Raw genomic sequence first — 12920 nt, forward strand, 5'->3', positions numbered from 1 at the left:
AGGAACGAAGTAGCAGACAGAAATGACACTTAATGCTCTGTATGGAGACAAGCACACAATATATAGAGGAATATGCTTTGTTTATATTTCATATCTGAGGTTTACAACCACTTTAAGGTAGCCTATTGATTTAAATAGACTGCCAGCACACCACAATGGACCAGAAAATGCACCGGCAGCATTTTTTTTTTGCAGCCCACTAAAACACAAGATATACATTTTTAAAATCTACGTATATATGGAAGCTGTTATACTGAAAAAAAAAAAAAAAAAAATTCACATACAGCCAAGCCTGGGGGACCTACTTTTGCTTTTTTTTTTTTTTTTAATTGTAGTTAAAATGTATGTATATGGGAATCCCCTTTTAGACAGTTGGCATCAAAAAGGGTATTCCTGTTAGAGGATTTCCCCTCAGCAAAAACTTGACTGTTTCAATTCTAAAAAAAATAAAAAGATTTAATGTGACATACATTTAAATGCAATGTGTGTTTGTTTTAGGAAAGTAAAAGAAGTGGCAGGCTGATGAGCCCTTCTCTACACCTATTAGCATGTCCTTTGCTAGCATACAGTATGCGTGCTGCTTCTTTCACTCCCAGTCTGAGCTTTGCTGTACAGGGGATTGCGAGTTAAATGTAGATACCTATTGACTAGTTGCTTTTTATTTGTTTTTTAAATGAATACATACCTGAATAAATTTGTTTTATAACATCTACCTAAAGCTAATGTTTAAATATCTTTGGTGTTGATATTCCAGAATTAGCATACCATGTTCAAATAGACACGACTGAAAATATCCCAAATAATTTGAACCCTGTGTATAATTTGCCCAGTGTTTAAAGACCATAGGCTATCTAGGGTATGATAATGCAGATAAAAGTGGCAGGAAATCAGATTAAGAAGAACTCCAACACAAATACCACCATCAATTTAAGGCTGTATTAAACCCACAAGCAAACATTTATTATATTGCAGCTTACCAGTTCCTAGATGTTCTATTTTGTTATGGTGATCTAGCCAGCAAAAACTGTTTGCTGTAATAGATTATAAAGTGTGAACTGGAGTTAGATTTAGATGCACTAACGAAGCCAGTTAATACATTTAACACTCCCCTCCCCACCCCCAGATGGACAATGCTGCTGTCTGATGTGTCTCCTGTGCCCCTACCTCCAGAGTTGCATCTCATTAAGGTTCTTTTTTACATGAGTGAGTTTCCAAAGTCACACATTTTCCTGTGCAACTTTGATCTGACTTTACATTCTTTGGATCAAAGTCGCATCAAAAGACAGCCCAAAGTGGTGCAGAAACCATTTCTGAAGTCGCAGCAACTTCTGTAATGTCAGTAGGAATGGCGCTTCTAGAACAACATAGAATGCCCAGCAACTTGGGGGTCTCACAAGTCAGATCCCAAGTCACAGAAGTGTGAAAGGAGCTGAATATAGTAGGTGTATTACTGGCCAGGTCACCAGATGAAAGCAGGGGGGAAAGAAAAGAAAACTAATGCAGCAACCACATCTAATGATTGGCAAGCTGCAATATAATACATTTTTGGTTTTGGGTCTAGTACCGCAAAAAAAAAAAAGAAATGTGTTTGGTCATGTGTACAGTAGGGACTGGCCAGAGAGGGATCACTTTGACACAGCTGGACAGCTTGGACACGTATTGCAATGTAGGCCAAGAATCCCCATGTCAAAAAAACTTTTTGTATAGAATAAGCATGATAAAAATAAAAAAAGACTATTTTTTTTTTTTTTTTTTTAACAATCAAAGAATCCCCATTTTTAGAAGCAAATTTTCCATGAATAGGGTAATTAGCATCAGCACCTCTTTAGTATCTCATGTGTTGTATATATAAAATTATAACACTCATACCTCTGTTTCTACTGCATGGTGCAGACTGCCGCATGAACATTTACGTCGACAGAATGGCACGGACAGGCACGTCCCTTTAAATTTGCCGCCGCCGGCAGCGAGCACGACACTGCCGCGAGCTCCGTGAGTGTGACCGTGGGTCCCGCGGACTCGATGTCCATGGGGATACCCGCACTCGTCTCACAGAGAGGAAGAACGGGGAAATGCTGATGTAAACAAGAATTTCCCCATTCTTCCTAGTGACAGGACACTGGATCACAGCTCCCTGTGATCGGGAGTGGTGATCAGTGTCGTGTCACACGTAGCCCATCCCCCCTACAGTTAGAACACATGCCTAGGATACACTTAACCCCTGCAGCACATCCTCCTGGTTAACCCCTTCACTGCCAGTCACATTTACACAGTAATCAATGCATTATAAGCGCACGGATCGCTGTATAAATGTGAATGGTCCCAAAATAGCGTCAAAAGTGTCCGATCTGTCCGCCATAATTTTGCAGTCACGATAAAAATCACTGATCGCTGCCATTACTAGTAAAAAAAAAAAAATTATTAATAAGAATGCCATAAAACTATCCCCTATTTTGTAGACGCTGTAACTTTTGTGCAAACCAAACGCTTATTGCGATTTTTTTTTACCAAAAATATGTAGAAAAATACGTATAGGCCTAAACTTTAAAAATATTTTTTGAGGATATTTATTATAGCAAAAAGTAAAAAATTATGCGTTTTTTTCAAAATTGACGCTCTTTTATGTTTATAGCGCAAAAAATAAAAACCGCAGTTTCCTCCTGCATGTCATAATGTGTTAATATGCACCGCATACTAGCACATTATGAAAGACTTCCCTTGAAACTAAGCCCTCCGGGGGGGCGCTGTCACCGCTGCAGAGGCTTCCATCTTCCCTGGTCTTCCTTTTGGGTTCAGGGGATGAATGGCTGAGCCACGATGACGTCTCTCCCACGCATGTGCGTGAGGGCCACAGCATGGCGCTCTGAAGGAATGGCAGTGGTATACCGTTCCTTCAGAGCGCATGCACCGGTGAGGTCAACGGCTGCTGCACGCTAGAATATGTTCTAAACAATGCACGTTTAAGAGATATTCATTTTACCTACAGGTGAGCTTACATGTAGGTAAAAATCAAATGCAGAGCTTACTACCACTTTTAGTGCCGTGAGCTACACGTGATTTTAAATTTTTAGGGCTGGTTGTGCAAATGGTTTTTTAAATTGTGTATTCTATAGCAGTGAAGTCAGAATTTAAGATCTGTAATGCTTGTTCCAGTACTGAATACTGTCCAAAAATAAAAATGCACTCCTTGTGCATTAGTGTCCCAAATACATTTACACCCTGTGCTCTGATTTGTTAAAGGATGCATTAAATAGTCCTCTCCATCCCAACCTGCAAATAGCATGATGTACCTTGGATTAACATATGTAAAGTGTGTTGCCCAAAGCAAAAGCCAGGATAACATCAGTATAATCAGGTTTGGCGTAAGCGTACTTCTAATGTTGCATGCTTGTAGGTTTTCACCTTGTACACATTAAGGAGGTTGGTGCTGCATTTAAAAAAAAAGGATAATTCCACCTTTTGCAAAAAAAAAAAATAAAAAAAAAATAAAAAAAAGCAAAAAGCTGAAAAACCAAAAATTTAAATTTTTTTTTTTGCATTTGAACTGACAAAGCATTGCAACTGCAATCAGCTGACCACAGGTGCAATACTCTGGCACCTGCAGACTCTTCCTCCATCTTGGCTACAAAGCATTGATGAACTACACTTGCGCTTGGTTGAGAACTACAGTCCCTCCGTGGTGGCAGATGGCACTTGTTTTTCTCATTCAGAGATTTCTGTGAATGAATGATGTGGCTGTGTGGGCAGAGCATCCCCGATTTGAAATCTGACAGGAGCCAGCAGGGATTAAAATAAATAAATAAATAAATAAAACACACAATCTTGTAAGTGGAGGGGCTGTGCAATTCACAATGCATCCTAAATAAAGGTGTAAAATGTAAACATGGTCTAAAAGGCGGAGTAGGCTTTTAAACATACAAAAAATGTAGACAGTAAGTGGTACACATGATAAAAGGAAGACTTTTTTACTTACTTATTAAGAATACAATTATTTATTGCTTAACTGTTTGAGCTGCCAAAAGTGAACAAGCTTGAAGGTTTAATGTTAAAACATATAAAAAAAGACAGTTATATAAAACAAACAAAGTTATAAAATACCCGCATACGAAACAACTACATACAAAGACTGAAATATATAGAACATTCTTCCACGGGGAATGTCATACACTATTTACACAGAAAGTCCCATTTCTCAGTTCTGGATCCTCAGAGGAAGTTTGGATCTCGGGATTACTGGTTCTCCATCTTCTGACACTTTGGTTCTTTCCAAGAAGCTCCCATTTGCTTTGTTCTCTTTTTCCTTCCTGTGTCCTTTCTTTTGCTATTTTACAAAGTGATGGAAAAAAAATAAAAAATTTGTCAGCTTTTTAATTTTACTCACATAGCACAAACATATCCTATAGCATTGTAGAGTACTGAACCTTCCCACACCAGTCCGGGACGCTGAAGGAGTCCAATGTTTTTACCACAATCGTACACATTAAAATTTTCTTCAGTGCAGTTAGACTATTAGCCAGTGCTTGTGGAAGAAAAAACCTAGGCAAATGCCTGATCTATCTGCAAACTCCATGTAACCCAGGACCATCAGCATTGCCAGGCAAGCATCTTGTTAAATAAGCCCAATAGTACTTACAAAACTGGAGTCATAGTTGTGACACAAATTGATCAAACCATATACTTTTTAAAGCAACAAGTATGTATATATAAAAATATATATATATATATATATCTCTATCTATCATTTTCAAGTATGTATTCTCAACATAAGAGGCGGTTCTCCCTGCTGCAACCTGAAAGTTGGCACGACTTTGCCAGGCAATCTGCAGGCAACCTCAGGGAATGCCTGGGTCCTGGGTAATCCTCCCTGTAATGTCAGATACAAATCACATCTATTAAGATAAGGATCCAACTTGGAGGCAGCTTCCATTAAAGTCTATGGGCACAAGTCGGATAGAATTGGATGGCAAGGTTATCCAAGGTCCCACTGTATGTAGGAATGTAGTCACCCTCTCCTCATCTTTCCCAAGATGGACTATAGATCATGGAATTTGTAGTGTGCATAGAAGCAGTAGACGTAATCACAGCCAACACGTACTGCTCATTCCAAACAAATGGAATTAAAAGGGGAAATATGTTTGGGAGCTCATGATGGACATTGCAAGGAGGCAGAAAACAGTAAGAAACAAATGAATGAAAAAACAAAAATTACAGGGCCATTAAGTTGTGGATGTTTATGGATTACTTTTGGAGAATAAGGATATTGTTTAGAATCACTAAGATGAACGCTCAACTCTTGGCAGGAAGAAAAAAAAAAAAAGGAAAAAAAAAAAAAAAAAAAGACCCTGCCAGACATCCCACAGATACAAAATTGAAGCCTGATCCAATTATAGTTAGCCAAATGAGCACAATGTAATTTTAGGGTCTACGGGCACCTTCTACATACAGGAAACTGTCAGTGGGTTTAAATGCTTTTAATTTAATGTTAAAATTGATATTAGAGACCATCTGCAGTTTTCTGTTTTTTTCTAGGTTTCATTAAATGATCCTTGCCACTCCTAGCCACCAGCATGATACTACGACCCAGAAATCAGGACTTGCAGACACAGTCAGTTTTAAATACTACATTTCATAGTGTGACAGACTCTTCACTTGTAATCTCAACATACCTTAAAAGGAGAAGTAGGGCCAAAGCTCTTTTGGCTCACAGGAGTGCATTTAGTAATGCACTCCTGTGACCAATATTCAGCCGACAGCGGGCTTAATTCCACTCTTGGCCAACATCACTCAGCTGGTCCAGACTCTGAAAGGATCCCTGCTTTAAATGTCAGGATCCTCCCAGATGCCTTAACGGCAGCTGGCTCAGCCTCGCAGCACGCCACGATAGCCTGAGCCAGCTGCTCCCACCCCTTCCACCACCCAGTACTCCAGTGAGTGCTGGAGGGGCAGAGCAGACAGCCAGTGACTGGCAGGCACCGCTCACTGAAGGCCGAGATCCAAATCGATCAGCTGTCTTTGATCGCTCAGTTCTCAGTCTTTGAGGCAGCGGAGGACAGATGCAGCATTGAACCAATGCTGTATCCATCTAGGAGAGTATAAATGTTAATTATTTTAAATTCCTGCACAGGGAAAGGGATTATTCTGGGCAGGCACAAAATAGCAGCACCCAGGAATCAGACAATAGCAGTCTCCAGTGTTGTAGACTACCTTAGTTGACAAAAGTAGAATGAGATCCATTTAAAGTCAAGTGAAAGAACGACTTTAATTTGCTTTAATATAAAGCTTCACTGTGGTCTGCTAGTGCAAATGTTTTATTATTTTAAGCCAGACAGGAAGGCTTGCATGGAGTCCTATATTTAAAATGATTGGTAACACAGCTAAAGGAGTAATAAGAATACACAAAGTGCAGGCAGATTCCCCCTACCTGCAGTCAGCTTGATAAAGAGAGGAGATTGTCAATCAGTTGGTGACTATACTGTAGATTACTGATGTTTGCACATCTTTTTGAACAATCTTTTTTAGTGTACTTAAGACCAGAGGTCTTACATGTTTTTAAAGGGCCATTCTGCTGTCTATCAGACTTAAGGGGGGCTGGACTGTGGCCAGTTGGCGTAGAATATTCCCCAGGCATTAGTGCGAGTAAACAATGACCAACCATTGGCATTAGTGGGAGGAACAGTGCCCCATATCAGAGAGGGAAATAATGCCCTAAGGGCCGGATAAAGGCAAGCAAAAGGCAGCATTTATCCTGCGGGCCACAGCACCAATCAATGCTTGAAATCTTTTGTATAGGCAGACTCTTTCAAATTCTGCTAGAAATGACCAATTGTCTTTACCTGGAAAAAGGGAACACCACCATTTCCTTGGCAGAGAACATTCACATCCACAATGGATTTCTCACTTAAAATGCTGTCATCAACAGTCACTGGCTCTTCTTCCAGGGAATCCTGATCCAAAAAAAAGAAAAAAAAATTAATATGGAGAAAGTGAACCTGTGTTTAAGTATCAAAATCATAGGACAAAGTTTGATATTAGTAAAATACTCCTTCACAAGGCTAAAAAGGTTTAAAGCATACACAGATGCATTTCAGTTAACATGGAAGAAAGGCCTAGGTCTAACTATTCTTATAAAATGTTCCTCCCCCACCACTTTTTTTTTCTGCAGGTTGGGCAGTAAATGTGTGTACTTGCCTATTTTTAAGGTGTCTGGTCTAGTCACATGATCTCACAGCTCTGGCTCCTGTGTGTCATCATGCAGCTGCCAACAACACCGGGCCATGGGATCCTATGGCTGGTGTCACAGCTCCTGGAATTCCCAGCTTTTATTGAGCTGGAGCTGCTGGATCACGTAATTCCACTTTAACTTTATATTAGCAAAACAGATCTTTGAGAGATCCTGGCATCTTGCTGCCCAGGCAGGGTAAAGAGACCGAGTCTCTGCAATGGGCTCCGCTAAACTCACTTTACCTGCACTCCTTCCCCTTTTGCAGCCAGCGAGAATATCTGCTGACAGTGACCAGCCCTAGTAGCCAATTGTCAGGCCTAAGCACCATCACATGACCTGGAGAGTGAGGTCACTGTTTCCCTGCATCGGCAAGGTAAGCATGCATCTTCAAAAAGGTAGATAAAAAGCAAAAATAATCCACAATGATCACAACAGATCTTAGAATATGGTCGTACTGGATTGGATTTAGATCCTCCGCCTCATTCATGAACTGTTGACTCATGAGAGCAATGCTGAGGCATATTATTGAGCAGCCATTTTTCCCATAGACATGGCTCTTAACTTGACACTCTGTTGGGCCATCCTCATTTTCCTTGGATCCCTCTGGCTTTCAACAACATTACTAAAAACATATCTACTATTACATTACTGATTGACTGACTGAAGTGTGTCCTGACATACCTTTTTCCACTCCTCCACCCTCCTTCCCAAATCCACCGTTTCATTGACACTCCATTTTAATTTTTTTTTTTAAAGATATATAAGATGGAGTTACGTTTTACATTTTTCTGTCTACCCTGGTTCTCGACTCGGACATGTATTGTTGCCTGAATTAAGGCCTCAGGGTAACTCTACGATGACTTCTGCATTGCATTACCCATTCTGCAGATTTCCTTGCAAAACCCAACATATGGTTAACTATACATAAAAAGCAAACAGAACTTTGGAGGATAAAAAGAGATTGCCAAAAAACCTAGTAGCTAAAAGTTAAAATGCACTTGAGGTAAAAATATTTTTTTGTGTTTCTGGACCATGAACACATTGCACCAGTGATCAGCAGATTGCTGGTGTCATGCAGGTCTCCTGTATATCTCCTCTGTAGATCATTAAAAACTACAAGCCGACAGCTGGAAAGGATGATGAGACTTGTAGTTCTCCATTTACAGAGGACTGTGAATGAGTGATGCGGAGGGAACCCCGCTCAGCTACATTATATTTCAATTGTGACAGCAAGCAGGGGATGAACCCCGCTAGCTGTCGGAGCAGGGGATCGGGAATAGGGGGTCGGTCTGTTCGGAACACGCTGATTATGGATGTAACATGTTACAAAAGGTGTACTTATCCTTTAATGACAAAAGAGGAGTTCCACCCACATAAGACTTTACGCCATCTAGTCAATTAATGCATCTTAAAAATGTATTGGCTAACTTTTTTTTTTCTGGGTTTGTTTTACCTGGTTTCCTATTGTTATTCTCACTTCCCATGTACACCGCCGCTACGATATACGTCACTTCCCTGAGTGATTTGGGCCCTCCTCCTTCCCCCTCTGCCTTTAGGGACCTGTGTGTGTCCCAGAAGACAGCGGGACCACTCAGCAAGCGCAGTACAACTTGCGCAGTAGAAAACCAGTTGTGAAGGCTTCGCTGCCGGTTTCCCTTAGTTGCAATGCCGGCGCCTGCACCCAAAGCTGATGGACAAATTGGCTTGATGAGCCGACATCGCAGGAACCCTGGACAGGTAAGTATCCTTCTATTAAAAGTCTGCAGCTACAGTATTAGTAGCCAACTTAATTTTTTTTTTTTGTACAGGCTGGAACTACGCTTTAACTCAGTCATAACCCGGTTACATCAATAAAACATTAGAGAAATGCACTAGTACTCAAACTTGGTAAAGGTGGACAACATATCTCTACCAAGGTGTTTAAAGCTGTAGTAAACCTTTGAAGAAATGAAAAAAAAAAAATCCCCCTGTAAGGCAATGTCATAATGTGCTAGTATGCGTCGCATACTAGCACATTATGAAGGACTTACCTTGAAATGAAGCCCTCCAGTGGCACACTGACAGGGCTTTCATCTTCACAGGCTCCGGCTGCTTAAATGACTGGGCTGTGATGTCACGGCCATGGCACAGAGCTCTGAAGGAACAGCACAAGTATGCCCTTAATTCATAGCGCATGTGCCAGTGTCACAGGCTGCCAAACAAATATTTCCCAAATGGTGCACGTTTAGGAGATATTCATTCTACCTACAGGTAAGCTTTAATCGCAAAGCGGAGTTTACTACCACTTTAATATAGTCAACAGTCTAAGCTTGATATCAGCTTCCAAGAGGCCCTTAGCAGTTATGCAGCCACTCACCTGATCCACAGGCTCCTCTGCTATGGACAGCACGCTGGTGATTGCATCCTGAATCTCCTCCCGTTTCTTTTTGTGCTGCTCCAGTAGAACCTCCCTGGGTGCAGTCTTTATGAGCAAAGACGGGTAAACGTATTCCTTTCTCTGGGGTGTTGTACCTGGAAATCACATAAATTGGTCAACAGCGCATAAACTGCTCAGTCCATTAAACCTCCTGTAAGAACGACGATTCAGTGTTTGAAGTCAGATACTGATCAGCTCATTGAACTAGTAGTCTTTTAGTAGACTTTAGTATTACACAAGGCCAGGCATCCAAAAGTCTTCACACTTTCCTAAATGGATTGCAGCTCCAGAGGCACTTTCCAGTCTGCACAATGCTTTGTTTTCCTGGCACATTGTCCATTCTAAAATAAAATGGGTGCCTGTAAGATCAGGTGTACAGAACAGAGGTACCTTGACCCATGATTTGCCAGGTCACATCTGACAAGGAGCCCACCTCTTAAGAATTGTTACTGCACCGACTGGGCAGTGCCCTCATAGTTGAAGCATATTTAAATATAAAAATAAAATAATTGTCTCTAAAAATTTTGGATAGAGTGATGAGGGATCAGAACTGCCAGGGTTTTAATGTTGTGTATGTCCACCCTTTGTCCTGGTGACCTCTGTCACTTGGACTGAAGGAGAGGAGAAATCAAAAATGTGAAATTGTCACCAGAACAGAAATAATGGAAGTTTATTAAAAATGGGGACACCTGTGGCAATAATGGTCTAATATGCCTTATGAACACTGGGCATTTAGCCCCGGTGCATGAGGCTCCAGCATTTAGCAGTGGTTGGAGGGCCAAAGCTAAACGGTTTTCGTTTCAGACATTTATCCCTGGGCGCACACTGTCCTAAACAGATACCGCTTGGTGCATCACCCAGGCCTACCCAGCTGCAACAGCTGTCAGTCTCAGAGTATGAGCCTGTCAGCAGTGTGGATGGATGGTGTGCCTGTGCCCTCCAGCTGTAGCTAAAATATCAGAGCCTCATGCACCTTAGACGGGATCGATCTTATTTTTATGCAAGCTTTACAGAAGGTCCCCATTTATAATCCAACCTGCCCTGCCAAATATTACACGCCTACTACAAGTGGCCTTTGTCTTTAAAGTTTGTTCAAACAAAATTTGGGTTGAAATTTTACACCCAAAACTTACACTATTGCGACACATGCATTTTTTTTTCTTTTATTTCTTATTAATAGAGTCTCTAATACTTTATCTAGGGGGAAGCTGAATCAAATGCTGAGCTCAAAATTTTCCAAATACTGTACATTTTGGTCAGCCTACTCCTTCAGTGGGATATCAGAAAAGAACAAACAGATTACCAATGGGTACAGCGCTGCTCGCTTAATATTAGCAGAATGCTTATGGAGATTTATGGCAGAAAAATCTGCAGACACAGAAAAAGTGCAGTGTTGTGCTTATGCCTTCCATACCAGTGGTCTACGGCCCTTTGCTTGCCTTTATCCGGCCCATGAGGTTTTATTCCTGCCACTGACACCAACGATGGGCATCATTTCTGCCACCGACAATGGGCATCATTTCTGCCACCGACAATGGGCATCATTTCTGCCACCGACAATGGGCATCATTTCTGCCACTGACACCAACAATGGGCATCATTTCTGCCACTGACACCAACAATGGGCATCATTTCTGCCACTGACACCAACAATGGGCATCATTTCTGCCACTGACACCAACAATGGGCATCATCGGGCGCTATTCCTTCCACTGACAACAAAAATGGGGCACTATGCCTCCCACTGACACCAATTCTCCCTCTAATATCAAAGATCGGTCATTGTTTACTCCCACTGGACACAGTCCAGCCCCTTTAGAGTCTGAAGGACAGCAAACTGGCCCTTTTTTTTTTAGAAAGCTTGGAGACGCCTGTTCTATATTTGCCTAAAAATTCTGCCATTATCTAGCTAAGGAGTGCTCCGTCTCTATTGGTTGGCAAGCCAAATGGTACTGCGTAGGTGAACCATAGGGGTTTCAAACAATTCCCACTCTACACTCCTGCTGTGAAACTGAACTATGCGATCTACCGTATATTCACTTTCTCAGCTGCTGCAATATACACCCCAGTGATATTTAAAGTGACTCTAAAGCCTTAAGGTTTTTTTTACCTTAATGTAAATCAACTCCAGTGATGAGGGAGCAGGCCAAGAACCACTGTCTGTGTTAATGGACGCAGCAGTAGGTCTTGGGAGCGAGCCCGCATGAGTGCCCCTATGACTTCCTATTGGGGGGCACCAGCAAGAGAGGAGGAGTAGCAGCGGGGGACCCGTGAAGAGAATAAACAAGCCCGCTCTGTGCAATTCTATTGCACAGAGCAGACAAGTATAGACATGTTTGTTATAAAAAAAAAAAAAAAAAAAAAAAAAAAAAAAGAAAAAATTGCTTTACAATCATGTTAAGCTAATCAGATACTGTACATATTTTACCACATACCATAAAATATGACAAATTTAAAATTTGCATAAAATGCCACCTTGCAGCGCTATAAATGTGTGCATTAACACAAAAGCATATTATAATATATATATTCTAAAAAAAACACAATTATTGCAATAGTGTGTATGAATTGCAATAATTGTATTTTAACACTGATTTCTTTGGAAGTTGGAGTGATAGAGATATATAAATATATATATTTTACACACACACACACACACACACAGCTACAATAACTACGTTAAAATACGTGTCTTTAAAATTGGCCTGGAGTTTACTTTTAGGAATATTTTGGTATCACACCTAATTCCCTAGTATCTACATAGCAAGCGTAACCAACTAGCAGCTTATAAAAGATGCATACACAGACAGGACCGCAGGTCAAGAAAAATAAAGATAAAAAAATAAAAATGCTAAAATAAAATAAAAATTAAATAATGATAATAATCTCACCAGTGGGAATATCGTTCCTGAGCTCTTGTGTAAGGTAGGAGTGAACTTTACTTAGGCCATCCTGTGCTTGTTCACAAAGTTCCAGTTTCTGCTCCACAATTGTCTGCTTGTCATTATTAACTCGTTCCACCAATTTTGATAAATCCTTCTCTGCCAACAAGTGCTGCTGGTTCACCATACCCGTAAAACTCTCTGTCGAGGATCCACAGAAGCTTCCCACATCCTACACATTACAAGAACAATTCTATCTTAGCACAATACCCAGTTTTGAGCAATTAAAAATATTAATATGTAAAATGTCTGGCTTGCTCTTACCATTATAATATAGGAACATTTTGTGTGCCTTACTGTATGGCATGCACTAGATCTTGTGTATTGTGTCATCAGCTTT

At 40.7% G+C, this 12920-nt stretch overlaps 1 protein-coding gene across 1 annotated transcript in view; it reads right to left on the reverse strand.

The window, feature by feature from the left end:
- Positions 1-3961: 3961 nt before the first annotated feature.
- The window catches only part of KIF11 (kinesin family member 11), a 58377-nt gene continuing 49418 nt past the window's right edge, over positions 3962-12920 (reverse strand). Inside the window, exons 20-23 of the mRNA XM_073596045.1 lie at positions 12530-12752; positions 9579-9733; positions 6834-6944; positions 3962-4321 (exon numbers count right to left, since the gene is read on the reverse strand). Coding sequence (XP_073452146.1) covers positions 4193-4321; positions 6834-6944; positions 9579-9733; positions 12530-12752 — 618 coding nt within the window. The 3' untranslated portion in view covers positions 3962-4192. The remainder of the gene's footprint in view (positions 4322-6833; positions 6945-9578; positions 9734-12529; positions 12753-12920) is intronic.

The sequence above is a fragment of the Aquarana catesbeiana genome, linkage group LG08, assembly GCF_042186555.1.
Source record: "Aquarana catesbeiana isolate 2022-GZ linkage group LG08, ASM4218655v1, whole genome shotgun sequence".
Classification (NCBI taxonomy): Eukaryota; Metazoa; Chordata; class Amphibia; order Anura; family Ranidae; genus Aquarana; species Aquarana catesbeiana.